General features: G+C 38.9%; 2 protein-coding genes across 4 annotated transcripts in view; one reads left to right on the forward strand and one right to left on the reverse strand.

Annotated features, from left to right (window-relative positions):
• The window catches only part of itfg1 (integrin alpha FG-GAP repeat containing 1), a 192,373-nt gene extending 175,753 nt beyond the window's left edge, over positions 1–16,620 (reverse strand). Inside the window, exons 1-6 of the mRNA XM_042484273.1 lie at positions 16,249–16,620; positions 15,871–15,955; positions 15,535–15,668; positions 14,605–14,662; positions 14,014–14,091; positions 13,787–13,881 (exon numbers count right to left, since the gene is read on the reverse strand). Coding sequence (XP_042340207.1) covers positions 13,787–13,881; positions 14,014–14,091; positions 14,605–14,662; positions 15,535–15,668; positions 15,871–15,955; positions 16,249–16,426 — 628 coding nt within the window. The 5' untranslated portion in view covers positions 16,427–16,620. The remainder of the gene's footprint in view (positions 1–13,786; positions 13,882–14,013; positions 14,092–14,604; positions 14,663–15,534; positions 15,669–15,870; positions 15,956–16,248) is intronic.
• Positions 16,621–16,983: 363 nt separating this feature from the next.
• phkb (phosphorylase kinase, beta) overlaps positions 16,984–20,956 on the forward strand; it is a 146,218-nt gene continuing 142,245 nt past the window's right edge. For 2 of the 3 annotated variants that reach the window (XM_042484291.1, XM_042484283.1), the window contains exon 1: positions 16,984–17,048. In XM_042484291.1, the coding sequence (XP_042340225.1) occupies positions 16,985–17,048 (64 nt within the window). In that variant the 5' untranslated portion in view covers position 16,984. Of the gene's footprint in view, positions 17,049–18,923; positions 19,031–20,956 lie in introns of all 3 variants that reach the window. The other variant, XM_042484300.1, reaches the window with a different exon arrangement.

Below are 20,956 nucleotides of genomic sequence, written 5' to 3' on the forward strand. Positions count from 1 at the left end.
TTTACAAGTAACTTGTGTCATTATGTACCAGCCAACTGTGGACCCCTGTTGCTTTATACTACACAAGTGTGGACCTCTTTTGCCTGTAAGTAGATCAGCAAATAAAATGCATTCCTGTGATTATAGAGAAAAAAAACATATGTACATTGTAAGATTGACAGAAATCTAGTGCTTCTAGTGCATCTAAAAACTCAAAGGGAGTTTTTTGGAGGATTGAGCTAATCTCAAGGTTAAGTTAAATTCTGATAATAAACTAATTTAAGCATTCATTAAAATTAGTAAAGATCTTGCTGGTATTTTCTCTCCACATTTTCTTCCTACCCTTATTATTATTATTATTATTATTGTTGTTATTGTTATTTCTCCTTTCTTTAGATTTAAAAATATTTCCTTGCCCTCTGGGGAAGCCGTATTGTAAAACAGTGTCAAGCTAGATGGTTAAGCCATCCACTAAAACTGAGCCTTTATAGTTTGTTATAAAATATTAGTTATAATTATAATAATCACAGTCATTGTAATCATAGTTGAGGAATAATTTTTGAATTATTTAGGTGAGATTCTTTTTGTGTAAGTCTTATCTATCTCATTTTATTTATTCTTTACATGGTGGAGTGTGAACGTCACTCCATGCTATCCAAGAGGGAACTAATTGTCATTATGTACCAGCCAACAGTGGACTCATGTTGCATTATCCTATGTTTTGGACATGTTTTCTATAATGTGCACCCACAAACAAATTACATTTCTATGCGTACAGACTGAGAGTGTATATTGAAGTATATTGAAAAACTGATTGACATTCAGTGCTCGTGAAAACTGGTCAGGTCAGTATCGTCAGGGACTGAACAACTTTAAAGGTCTAGTCAAGGTCTGATGTTACATCATTTTACATAATTAAACCTAAAAAGAAAAAATCTTACTGCTGATCATTTTATGTAAAGGTTTATTCTGCTTGGATTATAGTTTTCTTGCTTTTTTTAAGGCTCTAAAATACTGATTTCTCTCCTGCCTTCTGGGTAGCCCTTTATTTTAATACAGTATAGAGCTTAAAACTTATGAAATCACCTAAAGCCAAGCCTTGAATTTTAATGCAAAGACTAATAACAAATCACTTTTCAGGAGACTGGTGTCTTTATTAACCCTATCATGCTATTTGTATCATATTTGATACATTACATTCTGTGGCCTTCATGTCACCCACATTAACATTACTAAAGCCTGTTTAACGGCCCATCTGCAGTCTGAAAGGCTGCTGGGGAGAGGAGTGTTAAAAGCGACGTGTGTGAATGGGTCGTTTCAAATACCAGCTCCAACCAGGAGGGAGAGCTCTGAATATGGATATAAACACTCACACACACTTTGGTCCCCTCTTGGCAAAATCTGAAAAATTTCACCAGAGGCCATAACACATGATTTTATGATGATTTAGAGCATGTCCAAGTGGGGACTTAAAAAATGTCCCCTGTTAGTTTTGCCGTTCCCTGTTGGTGACTGTGTAACGATGAGTATGTTCCCTGTTATATATATGCGCGAGTGCACACTTTCCATCCTATTTTGCTGTCTTTATTTATGCTGCACATGTGCGTGTGTGTAAACAGAAGCTGCTCGCGGAACTACTGTAACAAGCATAGGAAAGCTCATTCCACGGACTGAAACTACAAGTGTGTATACAGGAAGTGCATCAGTGTAGTGTGCCAACATCAAGATGGACATGAATTGTCTTTTGAAGACACTGCTAAATCTGTGTATTTATTAGTATAAATTACATTACATTTACAGAGGGCAGATGAAAACCTGAAGTACTGCAGACTGAAATGACATTGCTTATTTAGCAACCATGTTTGTGCTAGAAGCTGCTCTGCTGTGTGCTTTTCTGGATTTTTTTGTTACGTCATCAGTTGTCAATGCTCACGTGGGACAATGCAACTATTGATTTTAACCACAGCCACAAAGCTTGTTCTGCTGTCATTGCGGGAAGTTTAATTTATCACCGAACATCATATTTTTATAAACTCTTCATATATATTTTGTTCTGGAGGTCAGCCAAAAGCTGGCACTGTGACATGGGCAAGGACCCTGCAGACTTCCCGCTCTCTGACTCTCGGGGTCGCTGGCTTGACTCTCAGCCGCCTGGCTCTATCCCACAACCCCTAAGCAGCCTCCATCAAGCCTCACTGACTCAAGCTGTGCTCTGCTTCTCCGCCAAAGAACCAGAGGGAGGATTGGAGGTCGGCAGGGTCCGTGCCCACAGCCGAGGGCTCTCTGTCAGCTTTCCTCCAGTGTCCACATACCTCTGGATGTGGAACTGTGGACTTTGTCATTTATTTATGGGGGCTTTGTGCCCCTGCTCTACATAAGTTTGTTCTCTATGATTGGACAAACATTTTGCACTTTTGCCAATCACAGGGGGATCGATAAAAAATCATCCAACATTCTAGCATCAACCAGGTCTGAAGTGCATACCAAGAAACCACTTGACCTCAAATCCAACCAGGGACCTTCCCTGCACTGTTTCACTTGTTATATATTCTGTTGCTTTTAAAAAGCTCATAAAGGCAAAAAATACCATGACAAGATTAGGGACTCTGTTTTCCCAAACCCTGAGTGTGAGTGGTAGATGACTATCTATGGCAAATGTGCCCTGTCCAGTGCAACAGGAAAATTACAAATGCACATATCAAACATACCAGTCAGATTTGCCATGTGAAGTTGATTAATGAAAGTGTGCAACATTACTCCAGTTAGAAACTGCATATGGAACAAATACCTGCTACTTTGAGATGGCTGTGAGGAGAATGAACAGAATAATGAGAATGAACCATTTTTATTCTGTCACCTTCTACGGTGCCTTTCACGCTTGGAAAATACCAGTTCGCAAGACTGACACCAAATCCTGAGTCCTGCACTGACATGAAGGCAGAGCCGTAAAAGGTCCACACCGGTGGCTCTGTGAGGCCATACTTATGCAAAGCGGTGCTTTAAGGTAAACGCTAATGCAAACATGTCAATGTGCTTACAATGACAATGCAACAGGCTGATTATTAGTAGGTAAAGCATAATGTTACATTGTTCACCATATTTAGTGTTTGTTTCCCACATAATTTGAATCTAAGTGGGGTGGGAGGGTTTTTCTCCCCCTTGCCCGTGTGCCCATTATCAGTCTGTGTTTCTTCTCTAAATTCAGAGGTTTTTGCAGGTCTGTGAAATCAGTGCAGACAACCCCCCCGATTTTCTAACTAGCACAAAATGAAAAGTGCAGCTAAGGCTGATGGGAATAGCAGTTGTATTGGACACAAACAGAAGTTCTGGGATACATCCTCAGGGAACCATGACTGTCGGTGCCAATTTTTTGGTCAATCCATCTTTTACATGTTGAGATATTTTAATGGTTATGTAAAAATTTTAACCTATTTGTGATTCTGGAGGAAACCATAACAGTTAGCTAGAGTGTTTTTAAAAAATATAAATAATTTTTTGTTTTTTTTAAAGGTGGAATTGTTGTTGTTTTTTTTTTAAGGTATAAGCATGTATGTAATTGGTAGGACAGGTTGACAAAATCAGATTTGATTTATATTTACAAATACCTCAGCGCAGGTTGATTAAACATAAGTGACTCACATCAATATTCAAAACTGCCCTTTATGCTTGCCCATGTACAGTTTTCTTCTTGACAAGGGAATTTATTTTGGGACAGAACATGGATAGACAGTATAACCTGAGGCAACGGTCACAGTGCTGTGCGAATCAGAGAGGAAATGTTCTGCCTCATTTATTCCTACTATTCATTTATCTGCAAAAACCCCCGTGCTCACCAAAATAAACACGGCGTCTCTTTTGCCCGTTTGACGCCACGCCAGCTTTCCTGGAGGCGGAAATGCTACAAACGACACACCTCAAAGGGCTGGCGCACTGCACCAGGCGCTCCTAACATGCCTGTGAGCTCACTCCAAATCTCTATAAAATGGGGAAATTAGAATGTGAGGAACAGCAGTGAATGCAACTGATGTGTTAATGAAGTTGTAGGCTACATGTGACTGTGAGTGCTAAGGGTTTAGCACTGGGATATGTCCCCCTCGGTTTTTGTGGAGAAGGAATTTGTAGACTGAGAAGACAGTTGTATAGTTACTCATCCAAATGAGCCCAAATTAATTATTATTTGTTTTGGCCTTCAACTTTATTTTTTCTTGCTCATTTGTCAGTTTTTTTATGTACTTCCACCAATCTGACAGGCCAACAGTTAAAGCAGTATTTCATTGCAGCAAAGACTGGTTTTTAATAAAACTAGGATGTCTATGCAATACACAGATGCAAATACTTTAGAAACTGTTGCTACATGAGCTGGAAAAAAAAACAGAGAAAAAGGGCATTTTTGCTTAAGAGGTAGAAAACCTACAACTACCAGAATGCACCGCGCCGTAACAGACCAATAAACGCTCTCATAATACAAACTCGTACCTGTAAAACAATGGTGGCCGAACAGCGAAAAAACACAGAATTTATTAGAGTTAAACGGTAAGCTAAAATATGTTTCTGGAAACTTTTGAGGTGAGAAATACACAATGCAGTAACAGAATCTTGGTTTATATTTGATCAGTACTATTTAGTTTTACTGTTTGATCTTAGTTTTTTCAGCCTCTGTTTGGACTGTGCAGGAAGCAGTATGGCACCCACTTCTAGTTCACAAACTCTCGCTCTTTCAACTAAACACAGCAGTAAAATGTGTTTCTAAAATCATTTTAGGCAAGAAATAGACAATACAGTAACATTATCTTAATTCAGCTTCAGTCGTCACTGCCTGATTTGTAGTTTGATCAGATTTCAGCCCGGGTTTGGGTGAGAGAGAGGGAGAGAGGCAGGCCTGTCTTTTGATGCGCCTTTGTGTCTGCTGTGGCAGTATGGGCCGCGGACAATACGAAAATCTAGAAGTACAGCTTATATTTTGAGCAAGACCCAGCAAAACTCTGCAAATTAATGCAAAAAAGTTGGTTATAAATCTGCAAAGTTCCCCTTTAATCACCTATTTTTTTTTTTTTTTTACATCTTTTATTTTCAGTCACTGTAGTCATACTGACATATTTTTACATTTTTTGTAAGACAGCTGCACAAGTCTCTAGTAAAATTAGAGCTTCAGTGCATCAGCCTGTGAATGGTATGGGGCAGTGAATCACGTTGCCTCTCTGATTGGGTTTAATCTCTGAGGCTGTTTGCTCTAGCACTTATTTTGATGACAGCATATCATTCAACTTCTCTATGAACTAGGATATGTATGAGAGCTTACTGGATAAAAGGAACAGAGCTTTATGCTGTAAACTCAGCTTGCCATATAGAAAAGGACAAGTAGTAAGGAAGCAATAAGAAAAAAAAAATATTATTTTTATTAGAGAAAGGAATTACCAAATATATAATCTAAAATTTCCGCATTATTCTTCCTCACTGTGTGAATGTCTCCCTGTGATAGTGCCCTGATAACAAAAACGACTATTAAAAGTGCCTTACTCTGCAATCCAAATGTAAACTTAATCCCTGTGTAATCAATTCTTCTTCTTTGCCACCCTTATTAGTTGGCAAATCTGTTCTTTTCCCCCCACTGCCACCACATTATTAGTCAGACAATCAACAAGCCACTTCAACACAGAGCTAGTTTAATTGGATGCTGCATAGAGCATTACCATTCCCGTTGCCTAGCAATAGATCTTTATGCCAGTATTGCTGTCTTCTTGTGTTTTTTCCCCCCAAAATGGCATCAGGCACAGTTTAATCACTTTGCAATTACTACCTTTCCCTCAAACAAGTTCCTAACGTGCTCCTGATAGCTTCCCATCCAGTGGGGCTCTTTCTGATTTGGCATGATGTAATATGGCCCAGTAGGCATACGTGATCCCGTACTGGAGACAGATCTGTATGCCATTCAAATGATAAGGACATCTCCTGTGGTCATTTGGCTTTGATGATTACAGACGCTTTGAGGCCTATTGAAGCACCTGCTCACATCAGCAGTGTATTGTATAAATCTGAACCTCCTGGCTGTCCTGCAAAAGCCATTCTCCTGCTAATTAGGTGTCACAGTGGTGAGAAGTAACCAGAACAGGACAACTACGTCTAGAAAGCCAGCTCAGTTCTTAATGATATCTTTGCTTGTGTGGTGCAAAGAAAACATAGTAATGTACTGTACATACAACTTTTTTGAGGCAACACTGTTTCTGGGTGCTAACTCTTAGAACAGCTTGAGGTAACTAGGCCAAAAATGTTGAAGACATGGTTTACTCTCTCCCTGTAGAACTGTACAAAGAGCTGCAAGCCATGTAAACTTCTTATGTGATATTTTATCCACTCCATTTTCCTGTCTTTCCTTTCACTATTGACTGCAGACGATGCATTTAAGTGTAAAGGTGCACAGAACCTGTGGTTCGCTGTGTGTGGTACACTTTCAGTACAGGAGGTAAAGCAAAAAAACAAAAACAAAAATTAGCAAATGTCAACATTCAACAGTGGCTCATTGGTCATTATCTGCAGTGTAGCAGTTAGCTTACGGGTTGCAGCTGCATATCCGCAACATGGACACTCTTATGGTATTATTGCTTTGGCATGGTCTGAATCTGCAGTGAGAAGCTGTCTGAGCAATGTGGGGAACAAGACTCATCTAACAGGCTTTTTTCATCTTGTTTCACTAATGGGCACATTTGGGTGATGCCGACATAAATGCAATATTCAAAGTTATATCCACAGATATACCAGAATTCAGTTGTTCAATGTCAGCATACAGTTTAACATGAATCATTGAGTTTGACTTACCTGACCAATCCCCAACATCATAAACCATTATTTACACAGATTTTACGGTTTGCATTACTGACATTGCCAGCTGCTATTTAAACTTGTGCATGTTTACGTCTAAAACCAGTGTGTCTAGAACTGGCAAATGGCTTGTAAGTTTTTTTTCTTCACCTAGGATGGTGAAGACATGACCCACAAAGACATGACCCCCCTACTTTGCATTACTCTGCTCTTGAATGGCTGCCCTGACATTCTTACCCGAACCCTAACCAATCCCACTACTCTTTCCTAAACCAACCCAACCAACCATATCAAGCAGTACTAGCCAATCAGAGGAGTGCACGAAAAGTCCTGCCTTTGCCATCCAAGGATAAAGTAGAGTTATTTCCTCCAGGTGTTCTTGAGATTTTGCATTCAAAAGTATGGGATGAACAAGGTTACAGTGATCTTGACCTATGACCACAAAAATTAGATCAGTTCATTGCTTAGTCTAAGTGGATGTTGCAAAATTCCCTCAAGGCGTCCTTGAGATACTGTATTGCCTTCACAAGAATGGGATGGATGGACAGACAACATAATGCCTCCAGCCACGGCTATAGCTGGCACAAAGGTATAAAAATGGCCTCCAGCTTCAGCTGACCATTTTAAGTAACTAGCATGCTACATGGTACAGCTGGTAGACAACAGCTGTTGCACCCTCAAAACTTTCCAGGTGAAACTCACTCTACAGAATTTCTGTTCTGCACAAGTGAGTAGCAGAAAAAAGACTATTTTGACAGTAATTGTTTAGGTGACAGGGCATATCAAAACAAAGATGTAGCATACTGAACCAAATGTCATACATTTAAAAGTTCAGGAAGAATACACGTACAAAAGTCATACAATAAGTTGGAAATAAACAACTTCCTTAAATAGGCCTAAAATCCCTCAATGTGTGAAGACAGAGACAAAATAACTGGGAAATTAAAGAGCATCAACACAAAGCTGTTATGAATGCATTGCTGTTACAGACACTGGCTGGAGGAGGACGATAGTAACAAAAGAGATTACGAGCCATATGCAGTATGTCGCCGCCAGGTTGGTTGGCTGGAGAGTCCAATAAGCGGGCTAAATGAGGCCTTGACACCGGCCAGGAAACAATTCCAGACTTTTTTTTTTCTCTCTGGCAGTGCTGATGTAGTGAGGCCAGCCAATACACTACCATGGGACTGTTTACAGCTATGACATTGGACTGAGATTGGAGTCGTGACACGGCCCTGATACAGCCTTCATCCTCTTTGGACCACACTAACAAAATACCTCACTGTATTACTGTACTGGTAGGTGAGAGAGGGGACACTTAGGGCTTCCTAACCAGAAATCCTGTCTCAAAATGATGAGAGGAAAGATGTCCCACTTAGACTGTAAAGATTTTTTTACTAGTGTTTTTATCTTGCGATCTTGTGCTTTCAGGTGTTACTTCACTTTATCCTGTGACTGTTTTTGTAAATCTAGTTATGTTCCTTCATTGGACAGGAATTATAGACCAACTCATTAAAATGCTGCACTTAAACTTGCAATTCTGCATAACCAAAAGACTGACTTTACTGACCAAAGACTTTACACAGAAACTTCAGCCCCACTATTACCTTCAGAACTGTTATTAGGCCTCTGTGCAATTCAATTGCATTTTTAAAACCTTTTTCTTTTTCCCGTTTGTGCATTCTGCATTTGCAAGGGTTTCGCACTTATTCCCCACAGTAACTCAACTCTGTGTGCCTTAATTAAGATTAATTAAGATTAATGTGCTTTCGCACCCTCGTTTTACACTCATTAATATTCAACAATTCTAAGGCATCTTCAGTCACTCTGAGCTTTAAATTTATGTGGCTAGAGGTGCCTGAAATAACATTTGGCAAACTTCAGCCAAAACATGAACAAAGACTGAAAGACTTGATACCCAGAGGGACAATGATAAATACAAATACACATGATGTAGGATGTATCCTTGAAACAGTGATGCTGGTGCTGGTTGTGAACAATTACAAATGGATATACAAGGTGGTTTTGCTAAGTAAAATACACTGGTTTGGCATATTATTAGGCATCCGAAGGATATATCTAATGCAATAGGTACAACAGCCCTGCAGTGAATGCAACCTTTAAGAAGGCTATCATGTTTGGTTTTACTTAAAACTGAGGACTTGACTAAAGCTGGTCATTTGGGAGCTTCATATATGATCATGTTCTTTAGTAAAATATGAGAGAGCATTTCCAGTATTATACCCACATGTATCTAGGCTGTGGTCAAAACATTAATAATCCTATTAACTATGACTACAACTTTAGGAATTCATGAAACAAAAAGACCCGTTCAAGATGCGCCTGGCCTGTGCAGAATCCATTGCGGCAAGTCGCCGCACAATGCATGCCGGTTAGTGTCCGATTTTATTGTGACTTGCTCTGAGGTCATGCACATGCAGGCAACAATTACCTCACAGGACTGAGGCGCCCAGGTTTTTAGGGCTAGGCTCTGCAGTTAATCTCCACCGGCTGCAAGACCCAGGGCATGATGGGAGACTCCTGGCTTTCATCTGATCTAACAGCTGATTAGTGTAAATGTTGACTATAGAATATGGTGTTTAAATAAACATTTTAATTTCTGTTAACAGGATAGATTTGTTTTTATTTGTCTGATTTGAAGTACAAGAACAAGTACACTTTGTGGCTGATGGTGATGATTAGTGGTTAGAGAGACTAAATCCATTCACAGACTATACATAATCTATTGTATATGAACTCTGGACTACGATTAATCATTGAAGTATTGAACAACACAAAGACCTGTGGTCAGTGAGATGTGAACATTCTTATGAGGTCTGTACAGATGTGAAGCCCTGACTATATCTGACTGATCTTTAGTAAAAGCTATTGCCTGTATTTCTTTCCTCTGCTTTTGATTAACAGTGTTTTTGATTTACTTATGCAGTTTGAGGGATCCAAGGGACCATTTGTGGCGAATTAGAAAAAAACTTCCTCAAGGTGTTTTTGAGTTATCATGTTCACAAGAATGAGAAAGATGATGTCACAATGAACTTGCACTTTGACTTTTGACCACCAAAATCTAATCAGTTTATTGTTAATCCAAGTGTACTTTTGAAGAAATCCCCTATTGGTGTTCTTGAGATACTGTGTTCATGAGAATGGGTATGGTAAATATGGAAGGACAATCCGAAAACATCATGTCTCTGTCCATGGCTATAGCCAGCACAGAGACATATCAATTAGAGATTGAAAACAAACCAAGAAATGGGTCCAATAAAAATGTTACTAAATCATAATTGGATCTAAGAGGATGTAAGTGTTTTGCTGACTTCCTGTACAGACGAAAGGCTCCTGGAAACTGTCCGACTTGACGACAGCTTTTTCTCACGGCCCCCTGCTGCTGCCTGATCTCGACCACTATTAAGGCAAGAAGCAGTTCAACTGAAATGACCCTAATATGAATCTTTAATAACATTAATGGCGGTTGAAAAGCGTCCAACTTTAATTTCTCTTAAACTGGCTAAGTGAGACCCAGATTGTCTTTGAAACTCACTCCCTCCCTGCTTAAGCCACACGGTGATGCTTCAGCCAGTACCGCTTACAGGAGCAGGTGGTCACAGCAGACAGTAAGCTGAGTCATGCTGAGGAGTCACCCACCGCCTTCCTGTACCCCTTCCTCTGCCCTTTATCTTTCTTACCATCCCTTTCTTTCAAACCATTTATGCAACTATTCATCCTCTCGACTCAGCTTTATTTCTCCATCCCTTCCTGCCTGCTTTGCTCTAAACTCTTCCTCCCTCCATCTGCATATCCCCACAGACAGTGGCAGCCAAGACTCTGACATCCAACAGATGTACAGTTGGGTGTTTTTCCACTGATTCTCCTCCTCTCCCTCTGTTGTTCCTGCAGCACATTCACTCACACCAAACTAAACACAGCTGAACACACTTAGGAGGTCACAAGGATTTAATGATCAATGTCCTTTTGCACTTGTGTGTGTATGTGTGAATGACGTACAGATGAGCGTGGAAAAGGGAGTGAGAGGTGACTTCCTGCAGCAGTTATAGGCTGTGCAGGGCCTATCAAAAGAGTGAAAGACAGGCTGATGTACAGGCAATCACTCTGATTTATGAGTTTCAGAATACTCAGTGACGCAGTAACAACCAATGATTCCCACAACACAATCCAATCTACATTTAAATAAACCCCAAAACACCAAATATTGCTACTAGGATTAATTAAAGTCTGCTTCATCAAGTGGAAGTTTACTGACTTTCTATTAATCCCTAAACAGATTGAATATGAATTAAAACCTGCTCTGGTTAAAGTGTGACAGCCCTGGGAATAAAACCATGCAGCACAAAAAGATACCTGCAGTGAGTATGACATGACTAAATCCTCTCTGATTACCTTAAACATGAGGATTAGTTTCCAGAGAGGGGGGAAAAAATCCTCCTGTAAGTCTAAGTGACAGCGCTACACTTAGTGGGCAGAGGGACAGCAGTGAGATGCTGTAAAACAAGAACGAGGTGATTTTTCCATTCACTGGTGAAGAAAATGGCTATTCCATTCTCTCTCAGTCAACTTGAAAATTGGTGGCATTATATGTATGTTTTGGTCTCTTGTCTGGTTCCTGAAGTTCCTTAGGAGAAACTTTGTGGACTTTGTGCAACGCCTATGGATGCAAGGCTTATAACCGAGAACTGTGTTTTAAAAGTATAATTTCCATTCACATTTTTGTATATTTATTTATGTCAACTACTTTTAAAATTATTAATAATCCAAATGGACTGAATTTTTTAAAATTTAAATAAGAAATACATAAACACTGAGCCCTATATACCTTCATTTATCATTATTTGTGGAGAAGCAGCGAGTGCAAAATCATGACTTTCTAAAGACCCCCCCCCCCCCCCCCCCCCCCCCAGCCCCCCTCCTCCCCCCCCCCCCCCCCAAACCAGTAAACCTCTGGGAAATGCTGAGAGCATATATTGAGCACAGACAGAGCAACAAAACGCCAGGTGCAGCGAAAATGAAACTTAATCCACAGCTTAACTTTTCATTGGGCTAGGTCTAGTAGTTTGCTTTCACTCTCCTCTGCTGCAGCTTCTTCTCTCATCCATTGATGTGATCTCATTAGCTCTAAGCGGATCAGCAGATCAATTATCCACCTCTCTACTCAAACTCCTCAAACTGCTGTTGAGGGAAAAAAGAACTCATAGAGAGCTCCTCCTGTGCTGTATTCAAAAACCCACTAAATGCTCTGAATTTAGACAGGAGACAGAGAATGATAAAAAGGGGGCACACACAAGTTTAAAAAAAAAAAAAAAAAAAAAACCCATCTACTGAAAGTATCAAAAAATTAGAAGTACTCATTCTTTAGAAAAACACATCTGTCATGTTATTATATATGACGTTATTAGATTATCAGTAGTGATGCAATAATGTATCAGTAAAGGGCAAATGAACTGCATTTATATTATATTATATTATATTATATTTCAGTCTTCACGACCACTCAGAGCACTTGACAAAACAGGCACTATTAACCTATTCACACATACATAACATTCATACACTAGCTGTGAGGCTCCCATGGAAGGCACCACTTGCTCAAGATGATCCCCGACGCACATTCACACACCGATGGCACAGCCAGCACAAATGATATGGAGTTCTGTATATTGCCCATGGATACTTCCACATTTAGATTTCAGCAGCCAGGGATCGAATCACAGACCTTCCAATTTATAGACGGCTGCTCTACCTCCTGAGCCACGGCCGCTGTAAGTTATGACTGTCAGGTAATGTAGCCTAGAAGTTGTCAACCTAGGGAGTGGGGCCCACCCAAAGGGTCACAAGTCACTAGATATCTGAGGGGTCATTATTTGACTGACAGGAGAGGAAAGAAAAAAAAAAATTAGGGAAATGTCTCTTTGGTAAAATCAAACAACTCATAGACGTATGAAAGATGACAGGAGCCCCTACTGAACGCTGGTTTTACGTCAGGGCTCACAAACCAAAAAAAGCAGTTTGACAATTATTTGATCCTAAAATGTGTTGCATTTGAATAAACTCATCTTGCATGTTTTATGGAAAATCAAAGCAGGTGAAAAAGAAAAAAACCCAATTGCGCCTAAAGCATGACTGCACAGGCTTAAAACCCTTTTCAAGATGCTGATACCCCAAAGGATCTGCCATTTAAGCACTGGTGCTTCTTCATTCCATTTGAGCTTCTTGTGCCCCAATACAGATCTCAGCTGTGTCTTGTTTAATAACTAGCTTTCTCCTAAAATATTAATAACACTTATTGATCCATGTAGGGACTCACTGAAGCCAACAGAGGAAGAAGACTTCACTTCATCATGCTGTGGCAACATTACAAAAATCTCTACTCTAGAAGACTAGTTATGGGAGAAATTTGCACAGTTTAACATAGAGCTCTAATCGTAATGATCAATTCAGGAATTTCTTTCCAGAGTTCAGAAAATGGTCTGCTTGTGGCAATAAAAGAAAGCACTTCCAAGAAATTGTGCAGGAATTCTAAATTGTTTCGAGGATAGAGATTTGAGGATAATAAGACGTATATGTCTGAGTAGAAATGCCTTTTTAGTCCAGTGGTGAGAAACAGAAGAACTGAACAGATAATCTTCCTTGCTCTTGTATAAAATCTTTAACCACAACTGTCACATGACCTCAAGTTAAAATGCATTTAATTGACTAATAAAATCCCCACAACCCCACAGGACAAGCAACTCACATGACCACTTAGCTATAAAATCTGCTGTTAAATAGTATGAGCTTTTGTCAATTTAAAAATAAGTTTTTGTGACACTTAAATATATACATAGCCAAAAATGCATAGATTTGGAAAACAGATATGTGATGGGAGTATAGCACAGTTTCCCTTAAGAGAGTGCTGTGTCCTCTAAAAGCATTTTACATTTGTTTATCACAGTTAGACATTGCTTTAACATTACTGACTCACCAGCAGTGAAGTCCTTGTTGAGGTCAATGAAAGCATTAGAGTGAGGGATGCGCATGCTGACAGGTGAACTCAGTGCAGTCTGCCACTCTGGACTCCTGAAAGGGAGAAAAAACACAAAGTAACAGTAGGATTTAAAAGCTCTGTACTTTATTTAAGTAGTTCAAGGTATAAGACAATTACAAATAAACATAAAATACACTCAGTGAGTTTGAGAATGATTACATTACCTGGTGGTGAGATAGCACACTTCAGTGAGTTGGGAGCTGGTGATGCCAAAAATGTCTGGGATCATGTCCCCATTGAAACTGTGGGAAGAGGTTTACTTTATTAAACAATATACTTACACTGAGGTAGTTTACTACGTACAGTCTGTTCACACTTATTAACACTGTCAGAGAGGCGTAGATCCACAGTCATTTTCAAGGCCATGATCAAGTGCAGGAATTGAACTGGACTGCATTATAGTGAAGTCTTTCAAATGTGTTGTCCAAAATATTTTGCTTAAATGCAGGGGGTAGAATTTGGGATATGGCATTGGTTTTCTGTTGATTGCACAGGTATATCTAAAACACTGGTAAGCCAGTAAACAGTGCAGTGCAGTATGCCGGCATCTTGAATCTCATCTAAAATGTGACATATAATAATAACAAATAGATCAAACATGTGTTTTGCATTGAAACGTTTTCTAAAAAGATTTCTGGAGATGGAAATCTCGCTAAACTAAACTTAAGATACCATAATTATTTTTCCATAGTCAGAATTATGAGTAAGATACCCAAATAAGAAATCCTGTAAACATCATTTTGACTAATACTCACTCCATGACAAGGGGTTGATCCAGAAAGGTCTTGTTCAGCATGAGCAATCCACTCTTATCTGTAGAAAATACAATGTTTCAGTAGGTCCTAGGTAATGGTTGGTCTGACAAAAAAACAGTGGGCTGGTCAAATCAGACCAAACACATTCTAATGTCAACAGCTGTGAACAGAGTTGAATAAACTTTTGAGTTGGGCATACAATATTCTTATTAGGGCTTTATTTTCTTCTTTACATCCTGACTTAAAGCAAAAAAAAAAAGACTCTTAAATAGAAAAAGTACAAATGTAATAACTTATTTCATATAAAACACTAGCTGGTGAGTTTCTACTTAGGTATTGTCCTTTATTGCCTTTTTCGTAGCACATATTTAGACTGCCAGTCTAAATTCATATTGATGTTAAACTTTGCCCAACACACCAGAGTCCTTCCACACAAAAAGCACAAGGAAAAAGAAAAATGGACATCTTGGATTTGATTGATGTATTTGCTCAATGAGGATCACCAGAGTTTATTTTCTACACTGTAAAAACTCTGTTTATATCGTACATTACATGTGGTTTTATCTGTATTATTTCCAGATGAATAAGATTCCCATTTCTCTGCGATAGACATTCTAACTTGTCATTGCAGGAAAAGCACAGGTGAAACTAATTACACAATGATAGCTCCACAGACCAGCAATCAGTGATATTATTAGTAACACCTGTCTTTGACCAGTCAAAATGTCTGCTGAAAAGATTTATACTCAACTTTAGTTTTACTGCACATTTTCTCATTGATTCTTTGATCTGCCAGGGCACTCAGACATGTGTATCACAGAGTCTATTAATATGATGCTGGGGCCTATGAAATCCTATGTGCTATATGAAGCCGAGGCTAATCAATTTCTTGATCAGTGCTCTCTGGCCTCCATTCACAGAAGCTTGTACCTAATGTCTGGTTGTTCCCCCAAAAGATGAAAACAGTGGTCGCAGCGGCGCTCTGGATCTGAGTTGTAAGAAGGACATCCATCTGAGAGTCTCCATCATAGTCCCCAGGAACCACACCAGTGATGACAGTGTTACTGAACAGGAAGAGTATTCATTAAAATGAGGAAAAACGAGAGTGCTCTTACATATAACCATTGCCTCCTACAGAGCAAACGCAACCACCCAGAAACGGGATCCTCAGTAATCATAATAAACAACAAATTAGCACATGACAAATTAAAAGTACTATGTAAATGAGATGTATTGAGATTACATAGCACTAGAAGTGGCACATACCTTGGGAAAAATTCCTTTGTGATGTTGAGTTTGGGCTTGAAGTAAGGTGTTTTGGAGTCAGCCAGTAATATCACCAGTTCAGATTCTGCAACAGCAAGAGGTTAACATGAGTATGTGTATTAATTACAGCTCATTTAATCTCCACCACAAGCGTTTAGCTGTTTTAAGCGAAGAGAGAAAGTAAATCATTCATAAGCAGCACATGACATATGCTATTCAACATCAGCGTTGAATAGATATTCACGGAATTATAGCGGTTAATTGTTGCTATGGTACATTGATTTAATCTTAACCACATAAATTTACATGCAGTGCACATTTGAAAAACAATATACGTGTTTTATGTCAGTTTATACGACAGGAAAAACACAAACATACGCTCTCTGATAAGGAAGATGTCTGTCTGCTTATCCGCGTAAAAATCTCCAAACGCTGCCACCGTCCCATAATTTTCGGCACCGAAGAGGTCGGCCGTTACATCCTGAAGAGCAAATACATTATACTGTGCCACGAAAAGCAGTAAAAATATGAAAATATTGAACTTGAATATCCACATCCTTGTTCCAGTGCAGCTCCTCACAACAACGCCGACTGTAATACGGCACACAGCTTTGCGGCAGGGTGAAATAGCAGCTTCGTTCGAACAAATGACGCATTACTCTAATAAATATCTGTTTTAGAGGTAGACGTCTGCTCTGCCATTTTCATGGTTCTAGGAACAGGTAGAGGCAATGTACTGAAATACGTGTAAACTTCGATATCTTTGAGTTTCCTCGTTTACGTCAGTGTCGTGAGCCGGGTAGTTTGACAGTTGATAGCGGTGTCAAGCTAAAAAGAGCTAGCTAGCGCTAAATCGGAAGCGAAGGACGTTACTCTTCAAAATAAATCAAATCGTCAAGTTAAAAAGTAAGTTGATTTAAGTACATACATTTATGCTCATTGACACGTCGTGAATTATGTTTTACTGTAATGAGTTATCTTAAATTTCACAATAATGTTTTCCATGTCTGTAGTACACAGCGATGCGTGAACTGACTCTGTTTTATTTTGAAGGTCTGCATCGGAAATACTTTAACTTTCCAGCGAATTTGGCTGTTCAAAACATAGTATTAACATGGCGAGCTTGGCAGATGTTAGCTGGAAACTCCTGGAATTCAAAGCCCGGTCAAAAAGATCAGGTCAGACTTATTACTTTGCATGACACTGTGCAGCGTGACACTCCTGACTGCTTCTGTTGTGACGGTGTTTGTATGAGACTGTCTGTTTGTAAAGCCACGGAACACGGTGTTACATTTGACACGAGCTTCCCATTTAATTTGTCCACTGCAGCGACGGTACAAGCCTGAAAGGTCAGAGGTGTAAATGTGCAGCACTCAGGGGCTATTTTAGGAACTTCTCACCAGGTCTCCTCTCGCTGTTATATCTCACCCATGGTAAACTGTACTGTGCGGTGTGAGTCAAGGGCCTGTGAAAGCCGGCAGACTGTGTCATCCCTGCACTTGTCAGCTTGGCACTCCAGGAAAAGTGATCCCATTATAATACTTTGCTAGACAATGTAAGGATAGAAAACAACTGTTATTGATCACGATACGTGGGAACACCATGCTTTGTAGTGATAAAACTGAGAAAACACCATAAATTAATGGGGGTGGCAATCACCAGAGGCCCCACGATACAATATTTTCACAATACTAAAGTGACAATACAATATTAAAGTAATTTTAAATGTTTTGGGCATTGGGATTGAGGATTGTGGTAAGGTATATTGCATTTTATTACCTTTTTCCAACTGCAAATTATGTCCCAAAAGGTAAACTTAGTCAACATTTGTTTTATCTCCAAGGTTCCCATAGTCATGAAAGACCTGGAAAAATAATGGAATTAGACAACCACATTTTACAGATCAGGAAAAGCCGGGGAATTTGAGAAAAAAAATGTCTTTGGGACAAATTAAATTGTTACAGTAATTTTCCGTGAATAATCTTTCATCTACTGTAACATAAAGGCAAATTTATTTTCAATAGTGTTTTTAGTAGCTCAAATATGCATTGATATGTGACATGTTGTTTACAGCATTTTTTCTTCATTGTTTTTCCCGAGCTTTCCCTCTCTCTCATGTATGCCAGCTAGCTGAAATTCTGTATAAAAAGAGTTTGGATCTGGTCTGCTTAAGAAACACCAGGCACATAAAAAATAAAATATTATGTGTGTCCATAAAAATGGGGGAATGTGGGAATCCTGTATACAATTACATGGAGTTTTCGGGGGGGGCAATTGATTTAATTATTCAAGTAGGGTACACAAAGTGTATGATATCAATGATAAATACCTGGCATCCATATACTGATACAATATTGTCACAGAAAATATTATGATACTATGCTGCATCGACTCCCCCCCACCCCCAATAAACTATAATCAGATCTGTCAAAACTAACCTTCTTTGGGGTTTCCCTGAGACACTATAAATCCATCATAGAGTGACTGCAATGATTGTAGAGGTAGTGCTGTACTTGGCTGTAGTAATACATTCTTTGATGTGCTTTATACAGAATCCATAATATAACTTTCATACATCATCAAGTAGTGTTATAGTAACTGCTATTGTTTTAAATTTGTATCTGTCAAAAGGTAGCTTGCAAAGAGAGGTGATGCAAAGGAAACCATGTCCTTATCTCAGAGCAAATATTCAGACTTTTCTGTTGTTAACTTGTACTGGGTGCATCTTTTCTCCCAGTTTCTATTTGACAGCAGCGTTAATCCAGCAGTACAGCATAACATTTTGAAGTGAATGTTATGGAGCATAAAGGGCAATAACCAATCAAGGGCTATCCCAGTATAGTGATGTAGTTATGCTGCTCAAGTCCTTCTTATAATTGCATTATCATATAGTAATTCATCATGCCTCGGACTGAAATAACTGACATTTCTAAACAAATACAATGCATTATAATTCCTTGCATGTTGTTCATGATTATCATAATTCATTGTTGATTCATGCATGTCTAAAATCTAACTCTGTGCTATTAACTCCTTCCTGTGAATTGCTGTAGATTTGTGATTTAGCTGAGAGAGACGATTGGCCTTAATCTCAACCTTTTGAGAATGGCCGCCTCAGTGGCCACAAGTGCCCAGCCTCGTCGGAAAGTTCATAGAATTGGTAAGTAGTGGAAGCATATCTGAGGAAAACAATGCAGTCTGCCACACACAGAAGGCCAGAGAGGACACAGGAAAAGATCACAAGAGAATTATTTGTTATCACGACATGAGAAGGTTATAACAAGTCACAACATAATGGTTCCACGATCACAGAAAAAAAATGTTTTAGTTTTAGTTAACATTTGAAGTTGGCATATGTATTTTGGTATAATTTCATATTGGTTACTTTATCTCCTGATTATGAGGCAATCAGCTATGTTGAGATCACCACATAATTATTTTTTGATCTTGAGAAAACAAAACATAAGACAGTCACATGCTTAAGCTCTCTTGGGCTGTTGGCAAACCTGATGTGCAAATAGTGTAATATTACCCATAATCTTCATGCTGTTGACAGTGTGTCTTGTGTTGGTTTAGCTACATGAATAATCTTGTTCCTCCACAGTAAACATGGCAGACCCAAAAGTGACACCAAATAAATGTACAGTGTTAAAAAGTCATATAGCGTACTGCATCTATAATAGTGTGAGGGGTCTGCATCACTCAAGTTAGTCATGAGATTGTTTAAACCCAGCCAAACACTGACTACCCACATTTGTCTGATCTCATGTTAGAAATTAAAATTGCAATATTGGACTTCCTCTATGCTCTTTTAAAGTGTTATCTTTAAAGAGATGGATTGGCTTTGTCCCCTGCAACTTTTAAGCTGATGGAAATTATGCTAATTTCAGCCAGAATGTGAATTTTTCAGTACCTGTGGTATTGACCCAAGGTCGAACCTATTAAAATGCAAATCTCAGCAAAGGGAAAAGTGTCTGAAAATAGAGAAAGTCTAACAGATGGGGGTTTCCCTCAAACTCCGGCTCTCTCTCAGCTCAGAGGAAAATGTTCGGAAATGTCCATTTGAATTTCTAGCTCTGGGCCTGAATATTGTTTTGTGTGCCGAGCCCTTTGTGGTGCAGTGTGTTGCAGTGAGAAACAAAATTTACTGATGGCATGTGTCAGTTGTTTTGTTTTTTCCCTCTGCTTCATATATTCTATTGTATTAATTGGAAAGAAGAGAGTTTGATGGATAAATGGGGTTTTCACAGGCTGCTGATAACTACAGACCGTCTTTTCATCTAGACTACATATTGAATTATAGGAAATAGCACTATTGTAAATTCTATTGTAAAATAGAAAAAAAGGAATCACCATGCAACTCCAAGATGAAAACCATGATACTTTATCTATTTGACCTAGGTCTAGATTAGACATTAAGTTTGGATCTTTTTTGTGACTTTGGTGTTTGACAGGGTTTTTCCTGCATATTATTTGTGGTGGTGGCCACCACTGCTGATTTCTAGGCCATGGCAAAAACTAACGCAATATAATCATTCCACCATAGCTTTGTCAGTTCTTTTTTTTTTTTTAAATGCAATGACCGCAGTTGTCCGTCGTGGCGCAGTCGCAGTGCCTTACTGACCGCATCACAGATTGGAAGCAGAGGAAAAAAATAAACTTCACCTCTTCCTAACCTCCAGTAAACTTTAATTTTCCTCGGAGTTGGTTAGATAGTTAGTTAGTAAGTTTGTATCCTGTAAACTACTTTTCTTTATTCTTTTTAAAGGGATAGTTCACATTTTTGGCACTTTCAGTGTAAATTTGTATATTTTTATGTTTGTATATTTTATTGAAAGAACCACTAGAACACACTTAAAAATATGTACTTCCCGAAAGGACGCATTTTGCCATCTGAGTTGTTATAAACTGATTAGCTGATTAGCCTGAAGTATCTGAAACTGTGGTTAATTGACATGAATTTAATAAGTTGTAAAAATGATCAATCTAAAAAAATTACCATGGCACCTACCACTACCACCCTATTTAGAGCCAGAAGAAACCAAAATCACACAATAACTCAAACTAACTCATTGATGGAGGCAAT

The sequence above is a fragment of the Plectropomus leopardus genome, chromosome 1 (assembly GCF_008729295.1).
Source record: "Plectropomus leopardus isolate mb chromosome 1, YSFRI_Pleo_2.0, whole genome shotgun sequence".
Classification (NCBI taxonomy): Eukaryota; Metazoa; Chordata; class Actinopteri; order Perciformes; family Serranidae; genus Plectropomus; species Plectropomus leopardus.